General features: G+C 45.4%; 1 protein-coding gene across 1 annotated transcript in view; it reads right to left on the reverse strand.

The window, feature by feature from the left end:
* LOC309552294 (long-chain fatty acid transport protein 2-like) overlaps positions 1 to 21,708 on the reverse strand; it is a 179,278-nt gene that overhangs the window by 42,121 nt on the left and 115,449 nt on the right. The window contains exon 7 of the mRNA XM_082253189.1: positions 6,132 to 6,330. Within this exon, the coding sequence (XP_082109315.1) occupies positions 6,132 to 6,330 (199 nt within the window). The remainder of the gene's footprint in view (positions 1 to 6,131; positions 6,331 to 21,708) is intronic.

Consider the following 21,708-nt stretch of genomic DNA (forward strand, 5'->3'; position numbering starts at 1 on the left):
CCATGGAGGAGAACAAATAGATAATCTGAACGCCTGAAGGAAGCTGTTGCATCCAGGTACAGTCTCAGAATTGCACCCACATCTAATGGATGTGTATTCGGATCATCTGACGATTTGAATGTTGGAAGGACAATCTCCTGGTTCTCGTGGAAAACAGAGACCACCTTGGGGTGTGGTCCCAACATGGGGATAAGAACCACACGATCTGGGAAGAAGGTCAGGAATGGTTCTTTGCAACCCAGAGAACTAATCTCGGAGACTCTTTTAGCCGAGGTGACGGCAACCAAGAAGGCCAATATCAGAGACAGATCTTTAATGGAGAGTTGCTCTGTGTGACTTCTTATGACGTCAGAAAGGAAGTTCAAGACGAGTGGAAGATCCCATTTAAGGAACCTTGGCTTCCTCTGTGGCCTGAGTCTGGAAGCTCCCCGAAAGAATTGACGAACAAGGGGATGAGACACCCAAGAAGTTCCTGTGAAGGCCGAAATAGCAGAAACTTGCACACGTAGTGAGCTAACGGATAATGGTAGGTCCAGTCCCGACTGCAGGAAACCAAGAATATGCTGGATATTCAGGTCATTGCATGACCCCCCTTTCTTGGTAACAAAATCCATGAACTTGGACCAGATCCTTCCGTAGACCTTGTTAGTGCCCGCTCTTCTGGCACTTAAGAGAGTAGAAATTGCCCCACTCGGGCAACCTAACGCCTCCAGCCTTTCCCTCTCAAAAACCATGCCTTCGGGTGCAGATGAGCCGCGCATGGGTGCAGAGTTGCTCCCTGGGACAGAAGGTCCGGCCTGATGGGTAGAGGAACTGGATCCCGAAAACTGAGGAGCATCAGCAGTGGAAACCATGGCCTGTTCGGCCAGTATGGGGCTATTGTTAGCACTTCCACATCTTCCATCCTGAGTCTCGCCAGGAACCGGAGAATGACAGGAACTGGGGGAAAGGCATATGCCCTGTGGAATCTCCAATGGTCTGTCAGAGCATCCGTCCCAAAGGCTTGGGGACAACTGAACCCCACATAATACTTCGGAAGCTTGTGATTGCATGGAGATGCAAATAGATCCACTTCTGGGTGAAATTCCAGAGAAGTGAGCCACTGGAAGACATCGTTGTGAAGGCTCCATTCGTTGTTGTCCAAGCGGACTCTTGAGAGGAAGTCCGCTTGAACATTCTGTACCCCTGGAAGAAACACTGCAGTGAGGTTGACCAGTTGTTTCTGGGCCCAATATAAAATTGGATCTACCTCCTTCAACAGGGAGTGCCTCCTTGTCGCTTCACATAGGAGACCGCGGTCGTATTGTCCATCCTCAGGATCACAGAAGTCCCTTCTATTAGGTGACGGAATGCTTTCAGAGCGCAGAACGCGGCTCGCAATTCTAGAGTATTTGACACTACCCTGTGAGCTTGGAAATCCCAGCTGCCCTGGGCTATCTCTGTCTGACAGAGGGCACCCCATCCGGTGTTGCTGGCATCCGTGGTAACTGTGATCCAAGAGATGGGCATGATGGAATGGCAATTGAGGAGATTTTTGCTCTGCAGCCACCATGGAAGGCTCTCCCGCATTGATGATGTTATGCGAATGAGGTGATTTTAATCTCCTGGACGCCACTGATGGAGAAACCCCACTTGGAAAGGCCGCATATTCCACTGTGCCCACTTCACCATTGGAGTCGTGGCTACCATGGTCCCAACCAATCTTAGACACTGAGATGCTCGAAGGTGAGTGGCCGTCATAGCTAGGCGTACCCTGTCCCTGACTACCGGGATCTTCTCGAGGGGCAAAGAAATTGTGCCTCGACTTGTGTCGAACTGAGCTCCCAGAAATATTAACGACTGGGTAGGCTCCAGATGGCTCTTCTCCATGTTCAGTAACCAGCCGAACTCGCGAAGAGTGGCTATTACCTGAGACCTGTGTACCAGAAGTTGTTCTCGGTCTTGTGACAGCAGGAGCAGGTCGTCCAGATAATGGTGTAGACGGACGCCTTTGGTCCTGATCAAAGCCACCACTGCTAGTAAGACCTTTAAGAATACCCGCGGCGATGTAGTAAGCCCAAACGGGAGACAGACAAACTGTAGATGATTCTGATCTACTGCGAATCGTAGGAACTTCTGGTAATCTGCTGCCACTGGCACATGGAAATAGGCGTCCTTGAGGTCGATTGACACAAGCCAGTCTGCCGGTTGTATTGCTTGACGGATGGTGAATAGCGTCTCCATCTTGAATTTTTCCTTCTTGATAAAAGAGTTCAGGTGCGTGAGGTCTTTGACCGGTCTCCAAGCACCGCTCTTTTTCTGAACCAAGAAGAGAGGGGAGTATAGACCCTGGAACTTCTCGTTGGTTGGAACTGGAACCACTGCGCCTTGAGCCACCAACAGATCTACGTAAGACAGAAGGCCTTGTCTTTTCTCTTCTGACTGTGGCAATGAGGTTGGAATGAACCTCAGTCTGGGCGGACTGCAGAATTTCCAGGAATGGCCTGTTGATACTGTCTTGACGACCCAGAAGTCGTTTATCGAGGTTGCCCAGACGTGTTGGAAGCATAGTAGCCGAGCCCCGACTTGCTCCGCCTGGGCAGGCACAACGTCAAAAAGACTTTGTGGCCTCCCGACCACCAGAAGACCCTCCTCTGGGTGCTTTCTGTCCTGAAGGCTGCGGTCTTCTCCAGTTCTTTCGGAATTGACGGCCAGGCTTATATAGGCGAGCATCCCTTGATCGATCAGCCCCTTGCCTGGGCTGAGACCTCTTCTGGTCCAGCAAGCGCCTATCCTGGGGAAGGAACCGCGACTTACCACCTGTGGCATGGGAAACGGCGCTTTCTAACTTTTTGCTGAATAGGAAGGACCCCTCAAATGGAATTCGGCACCAGGCCTGTTTTGACGCAGGATCGGCCAACCAAGGACGTAACCAAAGAGCCCGTTTTGCAGTAACCGATGAAAGCATTACCCGTGCCGCAAGGCGGACCATGTCTAGGGAGGCCTCCCCCAAAAAAAACAGCCGCCAGCCTCAGCTCATGTATTGGCGAATTTCTTGCGACTTCTTCCGACACGCTTCTGAGTGTTGTGTCCACACTGTCTGTCCACACCTCCATTGCTTTAGACAGGGCTGCGAGAGCCAATGCTGGCTTGCATGCCATTCCTGCTGACACATAGATGCGCTTGAGGTCTGAATCAATGCGTCTCTCAAGGCCATCCTTAAAGGTCACTGTGTCTTCAAGCGGAAGGGTGACATGACGCACCAGACGCATCAGTACTGCATCCACTAGAGGTGCAGATTTCAGGTGTTTAACCTCTTCCGTTTTAAACGGGTACATTTTGTTCACTTTCGAGAGTAGAGAGTTTTTTTCTCTCTGTGCAGCCCCATTCGTCTGTAAGAATTTCGCCGACCTCCCCTAACAGGGGAAAGAAAGGGCGTTCCTTCTAGAGGTGCTTAAAATACCTCTTCTGTTTAGAGGGTGACTCTACCGGCTCATCCCACTTCAGGGCTTCCTTCACAGCTTTGACCAAGGAGGGAACCATGGCAAAGTCAAAACCCGCACCAGGGTCGTCTGCTTCAAGCTCACCCTCAGAGTAGTCAGATGAGGAGTGACTGTGCTGGGAAGGCCCAGGGATATGAATATTTTAACCAGCCGGAGTACTCGCCATCCTGGGGGAGGAAGTTCCAGCACGAGCAGGATCCGAGGTTTTTAAGGAGTCCATAACTATTCGCCTGACCAGCGACTCCATCTGCTGGTTGCTGTCTTCCCTTTTGTTTGCAGCATGTGCAAAACAGGGCTCACAGAGCGACTTTCCATCAGGATCTTTTGTCAGAGTGGTGGTGTCCTGAAGTAGCTCCAGACTCTTCACCATGTCGCCTAGAGGACGACCGATGATGATTGATGATGAATGCCGCGTTTGCGACCTGGGAGGATCTTTATCTTCACGGGCTGAGTGACGTCTTTCAGACCTAGAAGGGCTTTAGGAAAGAAAATAAAGACTCAACAGAACAGCAGAAAAAACCCCCCCCCCAAACATTACAGGGAGAGGAATAAAACCAATCTTACCTGTAATGTAAGGGCTGTCCACCAGGGGGCGGTGAGACATCCATATCACTTTAGGAAACTGCAAGAGATTATGAATGAGTGACATGCAGAAAGCAGGCAGGAAGCCTATTCAGCATAATCACAGCCATCTCTCACCTTTAAAGATTCCTGCAGAGCACGGGGAAGCCGCTGGAAACATTGCTGAACAAACCCACAGATAGCTGAAACTAACAGCTATTTGAATTTGCTACTGGAATGATGTCACCGCCCCCATCCCCCCCACCTGTGCAAACCAAGCCTCGATTCAGATCGAGCCTGGAAGGCACCGCCCCCCCCCACCTGTGTGAACCAAGCCTCGATTCAGATCGAGCCTGGAAGACACCAGGAAGCAGTGGAGTGGAGGGGAAGGACGTGGAATGGAACGCCATGCATCCCACAGCCAAACTAGAACCCAGGGAGAGATAAGTAACAAACAACAGGAGAATATACAAAAACAAACTGCTGCCATAGAATGTAAAGCAGGATACATCACCACTTCCACGACCAGGCCCTGGACCATACGGACACCACGGCTGCACACATGATGGGGCGTATTAATGGGCCTCCCGCTAATAGCTGGGACGATTGGCCAAATGTCGCTTTGCCTGCCATTGGCCAGGTTTGTAAGCTCTTCCGGCAACTGACTCCACGCCCGTGTCCTACCCCGCTAATAGCTAGGGCGTGCTGGACATGAAGGGGACACCACTCGATCCAACGTGCAGACCGCCAGGCCTGAATCGGGAATCTTCATGAGGTAAGATTTGACTATAATCCTTTCAGGAGGAGGACAAAAAAGGAACACGGCCTCTGGCACGGAGTAAAAATTTATGGGAGTAGGGTCCTATGAGGTAGGAGGAGGCGGGACTAACCCACACGTAAGCTGCCATGGAGTCTGTCAGGAAATATATATTATTAATAAATATTAAAATGTACTTCTAATCATTATTCATACTGAGAAATTATTTGTACCTGTGTCCAGCTAAATGACCAAAAACTAGTGGCAATGTTGGTGCTAAATACTTAGGGATAGTTACCTTTTTAATTATTCTAAAATTCTGCTACATAAAACATGTGTAGCTATTTTTTAACAGCAGCGTTATGGGAAAAACACATTTTGGCAAAATAAAAAAATATATATATTATTAATAAATATTAAAATGTACTTCTAATCGTTATATATACTGAGAAATTATTTTTACCTGTGTCCAGCTGAATGACCAAAAACTAGTGGCAATGTTGGTGCTAAATACTTAGCGATAGTTACCTTTTTAATTAATCTAAAATTCTGCTACATAAAACATGTATAGCTATTATTTAACAGCAGCGTTATGGGAAAAAAAAAAAAAGATACATGACATTGTTTAAAATGTATAAAAGCCTGCGTTTGAGCCTACACAATGTTCTATGAGTATAGACTAGTGTTTCTCAACTCCGGTCCTCAGGGCACACTAACAGGCCAGATTTTAAGTATTACCCTGGGGAGACACAGACTAGAATACTGCAATCACTGAGCAGCAAATTATATCACCTGTGATATATTTCAGTTTTCTTGCAAACCTGGCCAGTTATTGTGCCCTGAGGACCGGAGTTGAGAAACACTGGTATAGACCAGCCTTTTTCAACCAGGGTGCCTTGAGGTTTCTTCAGGGGTGCCTTAGTAAAATGCCTAAAAATATATCAGAAATTGTCAAGCCTGCATTTCAGTTATAAAAAGTCATGGGTTTTCATTATGCACCATTATGACTTTCTACAGTAGACACTGGCCTCCTAACAACCAATGGTGTCATCAGTTGATTATGTCTGTTGTCTCCACAGCATCCTTGTTTGTCCCTCCTGTGCCCCTCTCCCTCAGCACTGGGGTCACATTAGCTGACTGATGGAAAGAAATTGAGGGAGAAGAGAAACCTAGGAATACCTCAATCGTTGGATGTTGCTGCATTATGAAAAATTGTTAGAATAGTTTTTACATTTTAGAATGGGGTGCCTTGAGATTGTCTATAATTTTAAAGGGTGTCTTAACTAAAGAAAAGTTTGAGAAACACTGGTATATACAATGTGAGAGCTTACCGAAATGTGTCTCCTATTCGATCATGAAAGTAGACAAAACCCTCTTTGTCAATCATGACCATATCTCCAGTATTGAAGTACATGTCTCCCTTTTTTAGTACATTTTGAATGATCTTTTTCTTAGTCTCAGACTCATTTCCTGCATACCCAGCAAAATAGCTAGTTTTGGTAACTTTTGCAATAAGCAGACCAGGCTCACCTGAAACAAACACAACATATATAAAACACTGATCTTTGTAAATGTAAAATAAAGTTAAAGTATATGTATAGGAAAAACAAATAAAAAAAATCCTATCTCCAATACAAATAAAATGCTTGCTGCAAATACAGAAAAATGCTTGTTTATCTGCTAGATTTCCGCAACAACATAGTGTTGTCCTATTCTGAAATCTCAAATATTGTTATCAGCTCTGCCTGAGTTCAGCTTGGTGGACTACAGAACACCTCCCCTCTATTTTATGGGGACGAGGAGATATGAGGGTCTTCTGTAGTCCAAACAAACTTCCTGATTTAGAATGACAATGCTTCCATATACAGTGGGTACGGAAAGTATTCAGACCCCCTTAAATTTTTCACTCTTTGTTATATTGCAGCCATTTGCTAAAATCATTTAAGTTCATTCTTCTTCCTCGTGAATGTACACATAGCACCCCATACTGACAGAAAAACACAGAATTGTTGACATTGTTGCAGATTTATTAAAAAAGAAAAACTGAAATATCACATGGTCCTAAGTATTCAGACCCTTTGCTCAGTATTTAGTAGAAGCCCCCTTTTGATCTAATACAGCCAGGAGTCTTTTTGGAAAAGATGCAACAAGTGTTTCACACCTGGATTTGGGGATCCTCTGCCATTCCTCCTTGCAGATCCTCTCCAGTTCTGTCAGGTTGGATGGTAAACGTTGGTGGACAGCCATTTTTAGGTCTCTCCAGAGATGCTCAATTGGGTTTAAGTCAGGGCTCTGGCTGGGCCATTCAAGAACAGTCACAGAGTTGTTGTGAAGCCACTCCTTCGTTATTTTAGCTGTGTGCTTAGGGTCATTGTCTTGTTGGAAGTTAAACCTTCACCCCAGTCTGAGATCCAGAGCACTCTGGAGAAGGTTTTTGTCCAGGATATCCCTGTACTTGGCCGCATTCATCTTTCCCTCAATTGCAACCAGTCGTCCTGTCCCTGCAGCTGAAAAACACCCCCACAGCATGATGCTGCCACCACCATGCTTCACTGTTGGGACTGTATTGGACAAGTGATGAGCAGTGCCTGGTTTTCTCCACACATACCGCTTAGAATTAAGGCCAAAAAGTTCTATTTTGGTCTCATCAGACCAGAGAATCTTATTTCTCACCATCTTGGAGTCCATCAGGTGTTTTTTAGCAAACTCCATGCGGGCTTTCATGTGTCTTACACTGAGGAGAGGCTTCCGTCGGGCCACTCTGCCATAAAGCCCCGACTGATGGAGGACTGCAGTGATGGTTGACTTTCTACAACTTTCTCCCATCTCCTGACTGCATCTCTGGAGCTCAGCCACAGTGATCTTTGGGTTCTTCTTTACCTCTCTCACCAAGGCTCTTCTCCCCCGATAGCTCAGTTTGGCCGGACGGCCAGCTCTAGGAAGGGTTCTGGTCATCCCAAACGTCTTCCATTTGAGGATTATGGAGGCCACTGTGCTCTTATGAACCTTAAGTGCAGCAGAAATCTTTTTGTAACCTTGGCCAGATCTGTGCCTTGCCACAATTCTGTCTCTGAGCTCTTCAGGCAGTTCCTTTGACCTCATGATTCTCATTTGCTCTGACATGCATTGTGATCTGGAAGGTCTTATATAGACAGGTGTGTGGCTTTCCTAATCAAGTCCAATCAGTATAATCAAACACAGCTGGACTCAAATGAAGGTGTAGAACCAATTTAAGGATGATCAGAAGAAATGGAAAGCACCTGAGTTAAATATATGAGTGTCACAGCAAAGGGTCTGAATACTTAGGACCATATGATATTTCAGTTTTTCTTTTTTAATAAATCTGCAACAATGTCAACAATTCTGTGTTTTTCTGTCAGTATGGGGTGCTATGTGTACATTCATAAGGAAGAAGAATGAACTTAAATGATTTTAGCAAATGGCTGCAATATAACAAAGAGTGAAAAATTTAAGGGGGTCTGAATACTTTCCGTACCCACTGTATACAGTAAAGAAAGGACAGAGTTGTATAAAGTACTGGAAACCCATACTTGAGTAAAACTACAAGTGCTTGATCAAAAAGTGACTTAAGTAGAAGTGGAAGTGCTCGGTCAAAAAGTGACTTGAGTAGAAGTACTAAAGTATTCAACATTTTTTGTACTTAAGTATTGCAAGTAGTTTTTTTAAAAATTTTGCTACTCAAGTACTGAAAGTAAAAGTACCAGTAGTTTTGAAAAAAAATTGCTACTCAAGTACTGAAAGTAAAAGTACAAGTACTGTGTTATGTAGTTATTAAAGAAAGAAGTCAAAAGTTTGAACATCATATTGTTTTTTATTAATTCAAGTGCAGCTTTTATTTATACATACAGTAGCTTTTATTTTCGTATGCGCTGATAATACACATGTTTTGAGCTTCATGAAACCTGCCATCTACTGTTCTGGCAGTGGTAATTTTTATAATTGTAACGAGTAACTATGCAGCACAAAAAAAAAATATTGGAGTAGAAGTATTGAAATCATTGAAAAAATGTAGTGAAGTAAAAGTGGAAGTAGGAGAAAAAAATTCTACTCTAGGAAAGTACAGATACCGCCTTTCGGTACTTAAGTACAGTAGTGAAGTAGTTCTACTTAGTTACTATACATCTCTGAGAAAGGAAGTGTGCTACCATCAGGATTACTAGGATTACTAAAAAGCCTTAAAAAGAAACAATGCAGCTACCACATCTAAGGACTGATAATCTACAAAAGATTTTGTTAATGGTTTTATATGCACATTGAAAGACATGTTTAGTGGAAAAGGGGCAATCTAACACTGAAATATTTAAGCTGCACTCACCAGCCTAGGGCCCCTTGATTGCATGGGAGCTGGAGAGGACAGTTAGAATATTGTGGTAGGAACATTTTTTTGTTATAATTGTTATTATTAATTTTGTAATTTTTACATTACCATTTGCCTCCTTCATACTTGCATCCTCTGCAACTTGCAGTCCTAAGATCATGCTTTTACTTTATTTAGACCAGACCTCTCAACCTTTTTACCCCAAATTAACCCTTTAAAGCAGAGCTCCAGGGTCATTCAGATAAAATTAAAAGTCAGCAGATACAAAGACTGTAGCTGCTGACTATTATTGTTAGAACACTTACCTGTCCACTAATCCAGCAGTGTCTTCACCCAAGCACATTTTTCAATCGGCTCTTGGGTGGTGCCGCCATCTCGGGTAAGGGAAACCGGAAGTGAAGCCTTGGGGCTTCACAGCTGGTTCACTACTGTGCATGCGCTTTTTGAATGGCTCGGCGGTGGGGTAAGGAGGGGGGGGTCAAACTTCGGAATAAGTTCACCGCAGCAAAGTCAGCCGGAAGTGGGAGCGGGGGAACCTGTCAAAACCAGGTACCCACTCCTCCTGAAAGGGGCCAAAAGTGGCAGCAGAGGGGGGGGGGGGGGGGAGGTAAAAAAGCAGGGTTTCCCCTTTTGAGTGGAGCTCTGCTTTATTAGGGATATATTTTTTGTCTTTTTTAAAAAAAAAAAAAAATCTCCTTTTGTAACCCCTGTATTATGCCAGGGACTGCAAGTATGGACATTCATTTTAGATGTACAATCTAACTCAATTAAGTAATTTTTCTTTCTGATAGTAAAGAATATAAAACATATCTTTTTTTATTATATCTTTAATCATTTTCAATATACCAAATACATAACATACAATATTATTAACATTTTACCATTATTTCCCCCCCACTCATCCCCTCCCTTCTCCCCATTTCTACCCCCTCTCCTTAAATCTATATCCTTTCCCTCTTTCCAATTTACATCCATTCTCCCCACCTCCTCATCTCCAATATTCCCAATATTCCATTGTATTTCTTTGTTGACTGTCCAACTTTTCCACGTGTTAGTAACTTTTTTGATCTCTTCTTCCCCCTCTTCATAGTAAGTGTTCCATTTTACATGTATTTTCCTCTCTTTTAACCCAATCTCCTAATGTAGGGCTCTGTCCTAAAGAGGAACTTCAACCTCACAGATCCTTTGGGCCATCGGGCCAGGATCTTCGGATTACAAATGACAGCTTGATGGGACTGTCCTTGAGCCATCGGGCAAAGTAAAAAGGAACTGAAATTACACGGGTGGCCATTACAGTGATGGGCGATGCATCCAGAAGGTCTGGTGGGTGTGCTCTAAGACCCCCCAATGTTTCCCTGACTCGGCAGGACTGTACGTCACTCAGCCTCTAGTGGCTCACCGTTTCCAAGCAAGGAGAGGGGTCAGTGTAGACAGCAGGAAGATGCGTTTTGTGTTCTCCAATGGACTCTGCATAAGGTAGCCAATGATAGGGCACAGATTCCCCTAGTAGAGGGGAGAACAGAACCATCATGTCAAGAACTGGACAAGCAGAGGAGTCAGGGAAGGGAAGGAGAAGGTTGTCCCTGTGGGGAGGGTCTTCTAATTCGCTATCCATATAGACCACAATGTCATGAATGTCAAGTATGATTAACCCTTGCATTCTCCTCTACAGGTGGATTCAGCTTTAGAGGTAGTCAGTCAGGTTGTGTATATTGTTTAAACTCCACCAAACGGAGTTTGTTTGGGGGGGGGGGGGGTGCATCTTTTCATGCACCTAAAATGTATATGTGTACAGTAAATAGATGTCTATATATTTTTGCACTTAATTTATTTGTACATTCGTTCTTTTCCCTTCTCCCCCTCTCCAAGTTTGTGGAATTCTCCTGATTTTGGTAGATTTTTGTGTATATCTCTCTAGCTGGGGTAATCCAAATATTTCAATGTAAAATATTATTGCTGTGGTCAGATGGGGTTCTGGAGAGGGTGTTACAAAAACTCAAATATTTTTCAGAACTACCATAATGAAAGGATAATGGGCTGTGTCGGAGCTCTGGCCATACCGTCCAACATGAATCCATAAAAATCAAAAGCCGGCACACTACCGCTCCTTCTTATGAAATTTTATTTTGCACTTGCACATCTTGGAAATGCTAACGCGTTTCAGCATAAGCTTTTTCATAGCATTATGAGGAAGGCTTAGGCCGAAACGCAGCACAGCTCTGCCTCCTATTTCCCATTCATTTCTTCCTGTTGCCCGGCCCCCCTGTGTGCCCCCCCCCCCAGGCTTCCCCTCTGGCTTCGCCTCCTGTTCCTCTCGTGCTGCTGAGGGCACACATGGCATTCTTTTCAGGATGGAGAACGGGGAAGGACTGGTAATTATTTACCGGCCCCTTCTTTTTCTGAATAAACACAGTCAGTGATCAGTACCAATCACTCATTGTGTTCATTCATAACTAAAGCATAGTTCATAGGGATGATCGAACGGTTCGGGTCGACCATCGGTTCGACCCGAACATTGGCTGTTCGAGGTTCGGCCGAATTCCAAACTTTTTGCTGAAAAAGTTCGGAATTTGGCAACCAGAACCGACCAAAATGCAATGGGACAGGAAATGGGCTTTAAAAGCCCGTGATTGGACCAGAACCATCAGTAAAAGCCAATTGAGGGGGCAGGAGAATGCTAGGAATGTGATTGGAGTGACTAGGGGGTCCAGAGGCCAATCATTAGTGAATACGCCCCCCAGTATATAAGATAGCCCCCGCCAAATTTCTAGCATTGTAATACAGGGACGTGGAAGAGAGTGGAAGCAGTTCTGTTACTTCTGCTTCAAAGTGTCATTTAGCAATTATTAGTGTGAGGAAAGGGATATCTAGTGTAGTTAGGGTACTATTTTCCACTATTTTCCACTATAGTTAGATTTAATAATCTAGTTTCTGTAGGGGAAGTGTTAAGTGTAAGGGGGCCATAGTGTAGTGTAGGGTTAACTGACTCTGACTGCTATGGCAGGGTGACAAAACCCTTCCATGTCAGGGTGACCGCTATAGAGAAAAGATCGTTTCTCTTAGGACACTTATAGAACAGGGATATGGCTTCGCCCCTGTCACCCTGCTTTTTGCTGCAGGCGTTTATAGGGCTTTTTGTGAGGACATGTTTGGAGTCAGGCATGACATCTGAACTTCTGTGTAGGGGTATATACACACACACACATGTATGTATATATACACATACACATATATAGGTGTGAAAATAGCAGAAACCTATGCTTGCGCTAATGAAATAATTAACACCCATATGGCTTCTCTGCTATAACACCTATATGTGTGTATGTGTATAAATACATATAAGCGTGTGTGCATATATACCCCTATACAGAAGTTCAGATGTTTTGCCTGCCTCCAAAGACCCCAAGAAAATGCCCAAAAAAATGCCTGCTGCAAAAACACACCTGGGCGTTTTTGAAGCTGGCGTTTTTTTTGGGCATTTTTTGGGCGTCTTTGGAGGCAAGCATAACATCTGTACTTCTGTGTAGGGGTATATATACACACACACATGTATGTATGTATGTATATATACACATATATAGGTGTGAAAATAGCAGAAACCTATGTTTGAGCTAATGAAATAATTAACACCCATATGGCTTCTCTGCTATAACACCTATATGTGTGTATGTATATAAATACATATAAGCGTGTGTGTATATATATACCCCTATACAGAAGTACACCTGGGCGTTTTTGTAGCTGGCGTTTTTTTGGGCTTTTTTTGGGGTCTTTGGAGGCAGGCAAAACATCTGAACTTCTGTATAGGGGTATATATACACACACGCTTATATGTATTTAATACACATTTAATACAAATACATATGTATTTATACACAAACACACATATAGGTGTTATAGCAGAGAAGCCATATGGGTGTTAATTATTTCATTAGCGCAAGCATAGGTTTCTGCTATTTTCACACCTATATATGTGTATGTGTATATATACATACATGTGTGTGTGTATATATACCCCTACACAGAAGTTCTGATGTTATGCCTGCCACCAAAGACGCCCAAAAAATGCCCCAAAAAACGCCTGCGCCAAAAAAAAACGCCCAGGTTTGTTGTTGCAGGCGTTTTTTTGGGCATTTTTTGGGGTCTTTGGAGGCAGGCAAAACATCTGAACTTCTGTATAGGGGTATATATACACACACACGCTTATATGTATTTAATACACACATATAGGTGTTATAGCAGAAAAGCCATATGGGTGTTAATTATTTCATTAGCGCAAGCATAGGTTTCTGCTACTTTCACACCTATATATGTGTATGTGTATATATACATACATGTGTGTGTGTATATATACCCCTTCACAGAAGTTCTGATGTTATGCCTGCATCCAAAGACGCCCAAAAAATGCCCAAAAAAACGCCAGCTACAAAAACGCCCAGGTGTGTTTTTGCAGAAGGCGTTTTTTTTGGGCATTTATTTGGGGTCTTTGGAGGCAGGCAAAACATCTGAACTTCTGTATAGGGGTATATATACACACACACTTATATGTATTTATACACATACACACATATAGGTGTGATAGCAGAGAAGCCATATGGGTGTTAATTATTTCATTAGCGCAAGCATAGGTTTCTGCTACTTTCACACCTATATATGTGTATATATACATACATGTGTGTGTGTATATATACCCCTACACAGAAGTTCTGATGTTATGCCTGCCTCCAAAGACCCCCAAAAAATGCCCAAAAAAACACTTGCTACAAAACCGGCAAGGTGTGAAAATAGCGGAGCCATATCCCTGTTCTATATTAATTCTAATACAAACAAACTTTTTTTTTCTGGTTCTGGACATGCTATAGAGCTGAAACTTCACAGGTTTCAGACCCCCCAGACACTAAATCCAAAGAAATCTAATTTTTTTTTCAATAATTTTTTCAATAATTGGCTTTCTATCAAAAATGACAATTTTTAACAACTTTTTTTGTGTGATTAATAGTCCCTGGGGCATGACCCAGAACCCTAGGCACTTTTTAGGGGCATTTATTGGGTTTTAGGGCTTCAAAATGGTGTTTTTTGATTACCGAAGTTCGGGTCCCTTTGATTTCAATGGGGTTCTGAAATCCGGGCCGAACTTTCGGGAAGTTCGGGTGTTCTGGTCGAACCGAACTTTTGAAAAGTTCGATCATCCCTAATAGTTAACATTATTTACTATGCTTTAATGTATGGATGAGTAGGAGCCTCTGTATAGATCCTCCTGCTTATTCATTCAGAGGATGGAGAGAAAGGGATTTAAGAATGTTCTCAATCCCTTTCTCTGTCCCAAAATTGAGACATCAGAGGTCTGTTTAGACCCCTGATATTTTAATCAAACCCCCCCCCAAAAAAAAAAAGTATCATGAAAAAATTGTAAAAAAAAGTAAAAAAAATGTTTAAATCATAAAAAAAAATACAAATGTGTAAGGCCTCATTTAGACTTGGGGTTGGGGGGGGGGGGACAGCAAAAAATGTGCACTTAAGTTTATTTTTGCCGACCCCCAACCACCCCCTTTAAGCTGCAAAAGGCAGCGGATTGGCGCAACCAGAATGTTTTGCTTATCGTCCACAGCAAAGTTGACCTGACCTGCCAAACGCCCGAGCTGTGATGCATTTGTTGGCAAAATTAAAGGTTAAAACAGGCAGTGAGGAGGCCTTGCATTGCTTCCTCGCCACCTGTCAGTAGCCTCTGGAGCGCGTTCCGAATGTGGATCGGGCTTCAAAGGCAAGGGAGATTTAAACGCAAATCTAAGGGCTCGTTGCCACCATCTGCAGAGACCGCAAAACTAAAAATCTCTGCAAGACACACAAAAAACATTTTTTTCTATGTTTCTTGTTCACACTAAAATGCAGGTGTCATGTCCCATGTGGACCAGTGCAGGATTATGCAGCATATCTGCATTTTCCCTCACAGCTCCACACTGGAAAGCAGATAAAATTGACAGCCTTGCTCTGAATGACCCCTTGTTACAGGAAGTTGGAGGGAAAGTGGGCCTGCAGTATAGACACAGAGTACCGCTATGCTTACCCTCCCACTTCCTGTAACAAGGGGTCTGCGTTCCAGTATCTCACATCAGATCCCGACTAGGATAATACTGCTGCTTTGGTATGTCTGGCGCAAAGGGGGGATAGTGATGGGCACTGATGGGGAGGGACAGAATGGTGGGGGACAGAATGACAGCACGGATGAGGAGGAAAGAATGGCAGAGGACACTGATGGTGGGGAAAAAATGGTGACACAGATGAGGACAACTGATATGACGGACAGAATGTTGAGCACTGATGAGGAGGAAAGAATGATTACAGGATGTAACCTTGTACATAAAAAAAAAAAAAAAAACACATGAAAAACGAATGTAAACTTGTGTCTCTGGGGGGGCGTGGCCTGGAGCGTGATGGGATAAGTCGCAAGTGGTGAGAGCTCCGTCTACCCGATCTCTGGTACATCTATCCTGCTGCTGTGCATCTGTACTCACCTAATCACCCACCCGCTAATCCTCCGGGCGTCATTTTACCGCCAAAAAAAGCTGCGGATGCCAGCTCCCAGCTTGCCAAATTCCGCCAGCAGGAACAGGCTTCACAGGCCAAAGATGGCGCCGGCTCCTCCTCCACATCGGAGCATGCGGCGGCTGAGACAGCCAAGGTGCTGGACACTATTTCTCTTTGCCAGAGCACCCCAACTTCAAAGATTGAGGTGTTAAGATAGACATATCACTGATCAGGCAGGATATGTCTAAGCTGCAGGATCGGGTCACTGAAGCTGAGACCCGCATCAGCACAGCTGAAGATATTTTGCATCCCCTGCAGCACTCCGCGGAGGAGCTTAGACACCAGATCCTGCAGCTTCACTCCAAACAGGATGACATGGAGAACCGTTTGTGGCGATGCAGTCTGCGTTTCATTGGCCTGCCTGACCGGGTCGAGGGTGCTGACCCAGCAAGTTTTCTTGAGGATTTGCTCATCAAGACTTACAGCCGTGAATCCTTCTCAGTGATGTTCGCCGTGGAATGGGCCCATCGCATACCAGCGTGCCCCCCATCAGGAGCTCCGGCCCGTACGTTCATAGCTAAATTTCTTAACTTTAGAGATAGAGACAAGATACTTCGCCTCTCCAGGGAAAAGGGGAACATCCCCTTTCAAAACGGCCATGTTGCAGTATTCCTGGATTTTTCCAGCAAAGTCCAGCGTCTGCGAGCCCGCTTTTTTAGGAGGTTAAACGGCGTATGGGGGCCCTTCACCTGAAATATGCCATGCTGTACCTGGCTCGTCTTAGAGTGGAGGTGGATGATCGTGTCCAGTTCTTTGAGGACCCTGCCATCGCCATGGACTGGTTGGATTGGCGCAACAATGTTCCTGCCTGAGGATTTACTCCTATTTTTTCTTTTTGTCTTTTTGGGGGTCTTTGATCCCTTCCTCTTCCTTTCACTCCTGTTGGGAGGGGGGATTTCATTTACTGTGACTGTGTGGCCGGTTTGTCCTCAATCCCCCCCTCTCCTGTTCTTGGTGCCTTGTTTCTGTGATGCCCAGAGGCATCTTTACTTGACCTGTTTGCTACATATAAATGGGGATTATGATTATTGCTAGTTTGCACTGATCATGGGTAGTCTACCCTGCTCTCATAACCCTGCCTTATGGTCCTGGTCCCCTGGGATAGGATTTGTCCTCTCTCCACGTTTCTCAGCGAGACAATCGCCCCCAGGATGCTACTGTTTCTTTGGTTTTTATCCCCTGTTTTTTCTTTTTTGGTTGCTGGTCATTTGCTCCTATGCTATTGTGACCTAAGTATAGTGCCCCGGCTTCCTCCTACTGCCCTGTCTAGGGCCCAGGAAGGAAACCGGAGAACCCATTTATTAATTTTGCTGACTTTTTTTGTTGCTCTGTTTGGGATTCATGCTCACACGAGTTGGGGTCTGTGTAGAGCCGGGTGGGAATGGGGTTTATGCTTTATGTTCTTTATATCAATGAAAGGTCCCTTATTATGTCTTCTTTTTCACTTCATGTAAGGTCCTACTTGGTCTGCCCACTGTGTCTTTACTTTAATGTGGTATATGATTGGATTTGTTTATGCTGCTGGCTCTGGGGGTCCTCCCTGGCAACCCAAGATACTCCTTTTTTTCTATTTTTCACCTCTGGATAGCGTCCCTAACTTTTTTGACTTGGAATGTCCGTGGTCTTGGGGATAGGGTGAAGTGCACGGCCGTGTTCTCCTATTTGAAGCGTCAGCGTGCTGACGTCATCATACTGGTTGAAACTCACGCTGCTGGTTCTTTGCAGCAGGGGCTGCGGTGCCCGTGGATAAGCTGGGCGTTTCACTCTACCCACACTACCTTCTCCAGAGGTGTCTCTGTTCTGGTGGCTAAATTGGTGGCTTTTGCAATTCAGATGGTTGAATTGGACCTTCAGGGCTGGTATGTCTTTTTATTGGCTCATATTGACAACTCCTCTGTATTACTCTTGGCATGGTATGTACCCCCCCATTGTTCCAGTGTCCTCACGGAGGGGTTCTCCTGCATGTCCCGACACCTGACTGTCCCGGCCATCTGGTTGGGTGATTTTAATGCTGTTCTGAACCCTGGTCTGGATAGGCTGGGACAGCCTGGTGGCACTGGCACCCTCAACCCTTCTTGTGAGACTCGATTTGCCTGTCCGTCTTCTGGAAGATTTTTCTCTTGTGGACACTTGGAGGCACCTCTATCCCACTCGTAGGGCATACTCGTGTTTCTCTTCCACCCACTCCTCCATGTCCCGCATAGATCTCATCCTGATTTCCTGGCACCTCCTCCCTAGGTTGCAGGGGGCGAGCTTTCACCCACATGTCCTGTCCGATCATACTCCATACTGTGTTACCCTCAGTAGATCTGTATTACCTCCCGTTCCGACTTGGAGACTGAACCCCTTCTGGCTGTCTCTCCTGCCGGATCTTGACAAGCTTGCGGGAGAATGGCAGTTTTTTTTCAGCTCCAATGCAGGCACGGCCTCCCCCCTGCTTGTCTGGGATATGTTTAAAAAGCATTGTCGCCTTCTGTTGAGTGAACGCATTAATAGGCACAAGCGCTCGTCTGAGTTGTCCTACACCCAGGAACTGACTCGCCTCTGTGAGCTGGAGGACCGTTATGTGGAAGCCCCTTCTCCTACTAGCTTAGCTGATTTCAAACTCCAATCCCGAGTAGCCAATCAACTTTGTTTTGAGAAAGCCAAACGCTGCATGTTCTTTGCGAAACCATGGCTGTTTGAACATGGAGAGCACCCTGGTAGGCTACTGGCTTATCTAGCTCATCTTGACTCTAGGCCCCCTGTACTGATATCGTTGCACTCCCACTCCTTGGACCTTGTGACAGAACCGGCTGCGGTAGCGGCTGAATTTGTTGCTTTTTTCAAAGAGGTGTATGAGTCTAGAGCTGATTACTCCCCTCAAACGCTATCTGCTTTTCTCAATGAGCTTACCTTTCCTACACTTACTGACTCCCAGGTTCAGAGTTTGGAGGCCCCTATAAAGGAGGAGGATATTGTGACTGCGATGTCCCTTTTCGTGCAATCTAAGGCCCCTGGGTCGGATGGTCTGCCGATCGAATTCTATCAAGCTTTTCCGGATACGTTGGTTCCCAGACTTCTTGAACTGTACCAGGCGGTATTTGAGGCTAATACTTTGCCAGACTCTATGAGAGAAGCACTTATTGTGCTGATCCCTAAGCCAGGCAAGGATCCCCATCAGCCGGGATCGTACAGATCGATATCATTATTGCACACGGATGTTAAAATCTTGGCCAAGATTTTGGCCCTACACTTGAACAAGGTAATTATCTCGCTTGTGCATCCGGATCAAACCGGGTTTATGCCCGCAAAGAGTACTGAATTCAATACTAGGCGTTTGCATATGAACCTCCAGGCTTCTCACTCACAGATTGGCACCAGGGTCGTGGTGTCATTGGATGCAGCCAAGGAATTTGATTCTGTTGAATAGCCATATCTGTGGCAGTGTCTTCGTTGCTTCGGCTTTGGCCCTAACTTTATCAAATGGCTTTCTATACTATATACTTCCCCAAGAGCGAGGGTGGTTGCAAATGGGTGGACCTCTGTAGCCTTCCCCCTCTCTAGGGGGACGCGTCAGTGGTGCCCCATTTCTCTCCTGTTGTATGCCTTGGCAGTTGAGCCACTAGCCATGGCTCTGAGAACCCACCCTGGACTGTGCTCTGGTCCTCTGGAGGAGAAGATCGGTTTATGCGCAGATGATATTATTCTGTACCTTGCTGATTCCGGACCTTTCCTCGCAACTGCCCTTCGCCTCATTGAGAACTTTGGGTCCTTCTCAAGTTTGAAGATCAATTGGGACAAATCCCAGATCCTTCCTATCGATGTCTTTCCTCCTCCGGTGGAGCAGGCTTCACTACCGCTGCAGAGGGTTAGCTCAATCAGATATCTGGGGATCCAGGTGTCCCGTGATTTGTTGGACTTTATTCCTCTGAATGTTGAACCCCTGGTCTCGCTGATTAAGAGCAAGATGCAGGTTTGGACTAAGCTGCCGCTGGGGGTTATGGGTCGCATTGGTTTGGTGAAGATGGTCCTGCTCCCCAAGATTTTATATCTTCTGTGGCATTCTCCAGTTTATATTCAACTGAAGTATTTTAAGGTCATGGATTCTATCCTAAAATCCTTTATCTGGGGCCCTTCCAGGCATAAGTTGTCTTGGAGGGCTTTGAAATGCCCCACCTCACTGGGGAGCTTGACGGTTCCTGACCTTGGATTTTATTTTGACAAGGGTGACAGACAGAGATATGAGTCTCTTGTTTGTACGGAGTCTCATGGCCATTTCCCACACCCCTTTTGCGATATCTTGAGAGGCTTTGGGGGCGCCATGGGTGGCTCTCGTAAGCTCGCTCTTGCATTTCACAATAAATGGATCTGGGATCTGGCGGTTACGAAACTGGGCTGCTCTCCTCTCCATGAGGACACACCCTTGTGGTATAATAGACATTTGAGGGAACTGTTGCTGATTCCTGACCCGTGCATCTGGATTCGGCACGGTATATATCAGCTCTCCCATGTTCTCCATGATCAATTGAAGGATGAGTTTTGATTGCCGAACTCCATGTTCTATCGGTTCCTCCAACTGTGCCATGAACTACGAGCTCAGTTTGACGGTACTTACCCTCAGTTGCAATCCTTAGATGTGCTGATGGTCCTGAGGGGGGATGAACCGAGGAAGTTGATCTCCATCTTTTATGATATGCTTATCACTCCATCGGCAACACGGTTAACTTTTTCTCTTAAACCTATCTGGGAGGAGTATGCCGGGCAAATGGATGATGAGGACTGGAGTGAAGTGTTGGAGGTGGGCAAGTTGGTGTCTCCCAAGATGTCAGATAGGCTTACACAGACCTATATTCTACATAGGGCTTACCTTACACCGGTTAGAATGGCAAAGTTTGATTCCTCCCGCTGTCCAGACTGCCCCAAATGCCTTCAATCCCCTGGAACCTTTGAGCATCTACTTTGGCATTGCCCTCGTGTTAACTATTTTTGGGAACAGGTGATACAGATTTGCATGACCAGATGGGCTCCCCAGTTTCACTGGATCCTCGGCAATGTCTCCTGGGCCTGCTTCCGGACTTGGAATCAGATAAGAGTTCATTGAAATTTATACATGAACGTTATTTGGTACTCGGAAAGTGTTGGCTCGGAGCTGGATGCAATCCTCGCCCCCTACTCCAGCTGCGTGGATTGCTGAGGTGAATGCATCTCTGCCATATAAGAGGCTCATTTATATCAATAGGGGATGCCCTGCTAAATATAATAAGATTTGGGATCGGTGGCTACAGTCGTCACGGACATGCTCCACTTGATGACTCCATTCGCTTGTTATGTACCATGCCAGAGCCTTCCATGAACAGATCATAACAGTTGGACAGGGTGACATGTCTTTGTATGCTTATATATCCTGTATTATTTTGGTGAGATCATGCGGGTTGTTCGGGGACCTTTCTTTGTTTCTTTTGGGTTTTTTTGATTAAGGGCTAAACCTAAGCTGTGAATCTGGGTCAGGTTTCAGTGACTAAGGCTGGGTGACTCATCCTAGCAGCCTCTCTGGTGCCACCCCCTGCTTTCTGGGACACTGGAGAATGTTCTAGAAATAGTGGAGGCTAGGAGGAGCTGCTTGTAATATTTATGAGGGCCTCAGCCAATCTCCAGTAAAGAGCTGGCAGGGGAGCAGCATAAATAGGCATGAGTCATGCCAGGAGGAGCAGTCAAGTGGAAGATGGAGATGAAGTACTAAGGGGGCTGTCGGTGGCCCTTGAGGGTGCCCCTAGTCTGGTGGGGGAGATTAATTTGGGCCTGGGCTCAGATGCTGGAAGTATCTTGCCAAAACAAATGGAGGATGCCCTTCCTGGAGACAGCAAGAGGACAGCATAAGTGGGTCAGCACTAGTGCGAGATCTCAAGAGAGTCAGCCGGGTGGGTTGGTGAGTGTCAGTCTGCAGAACTGTGGTGAAGACGTTAGCCTGGATGGCTAGTAAAGGGGCAGCTGGTTGGAGGTTG

Source organism: Pelophylax lessonae (assembly GCF_965119305.1).
Source record: "Pelophylax lessonae genome assembly, chromosome: 4".
NCBI classification, from domain to species: Eukaryota; Metazoa; Chordata; class Amphibia; order Anura; family Ranidae; genus Pelophylax; species Pelophylax lessonae.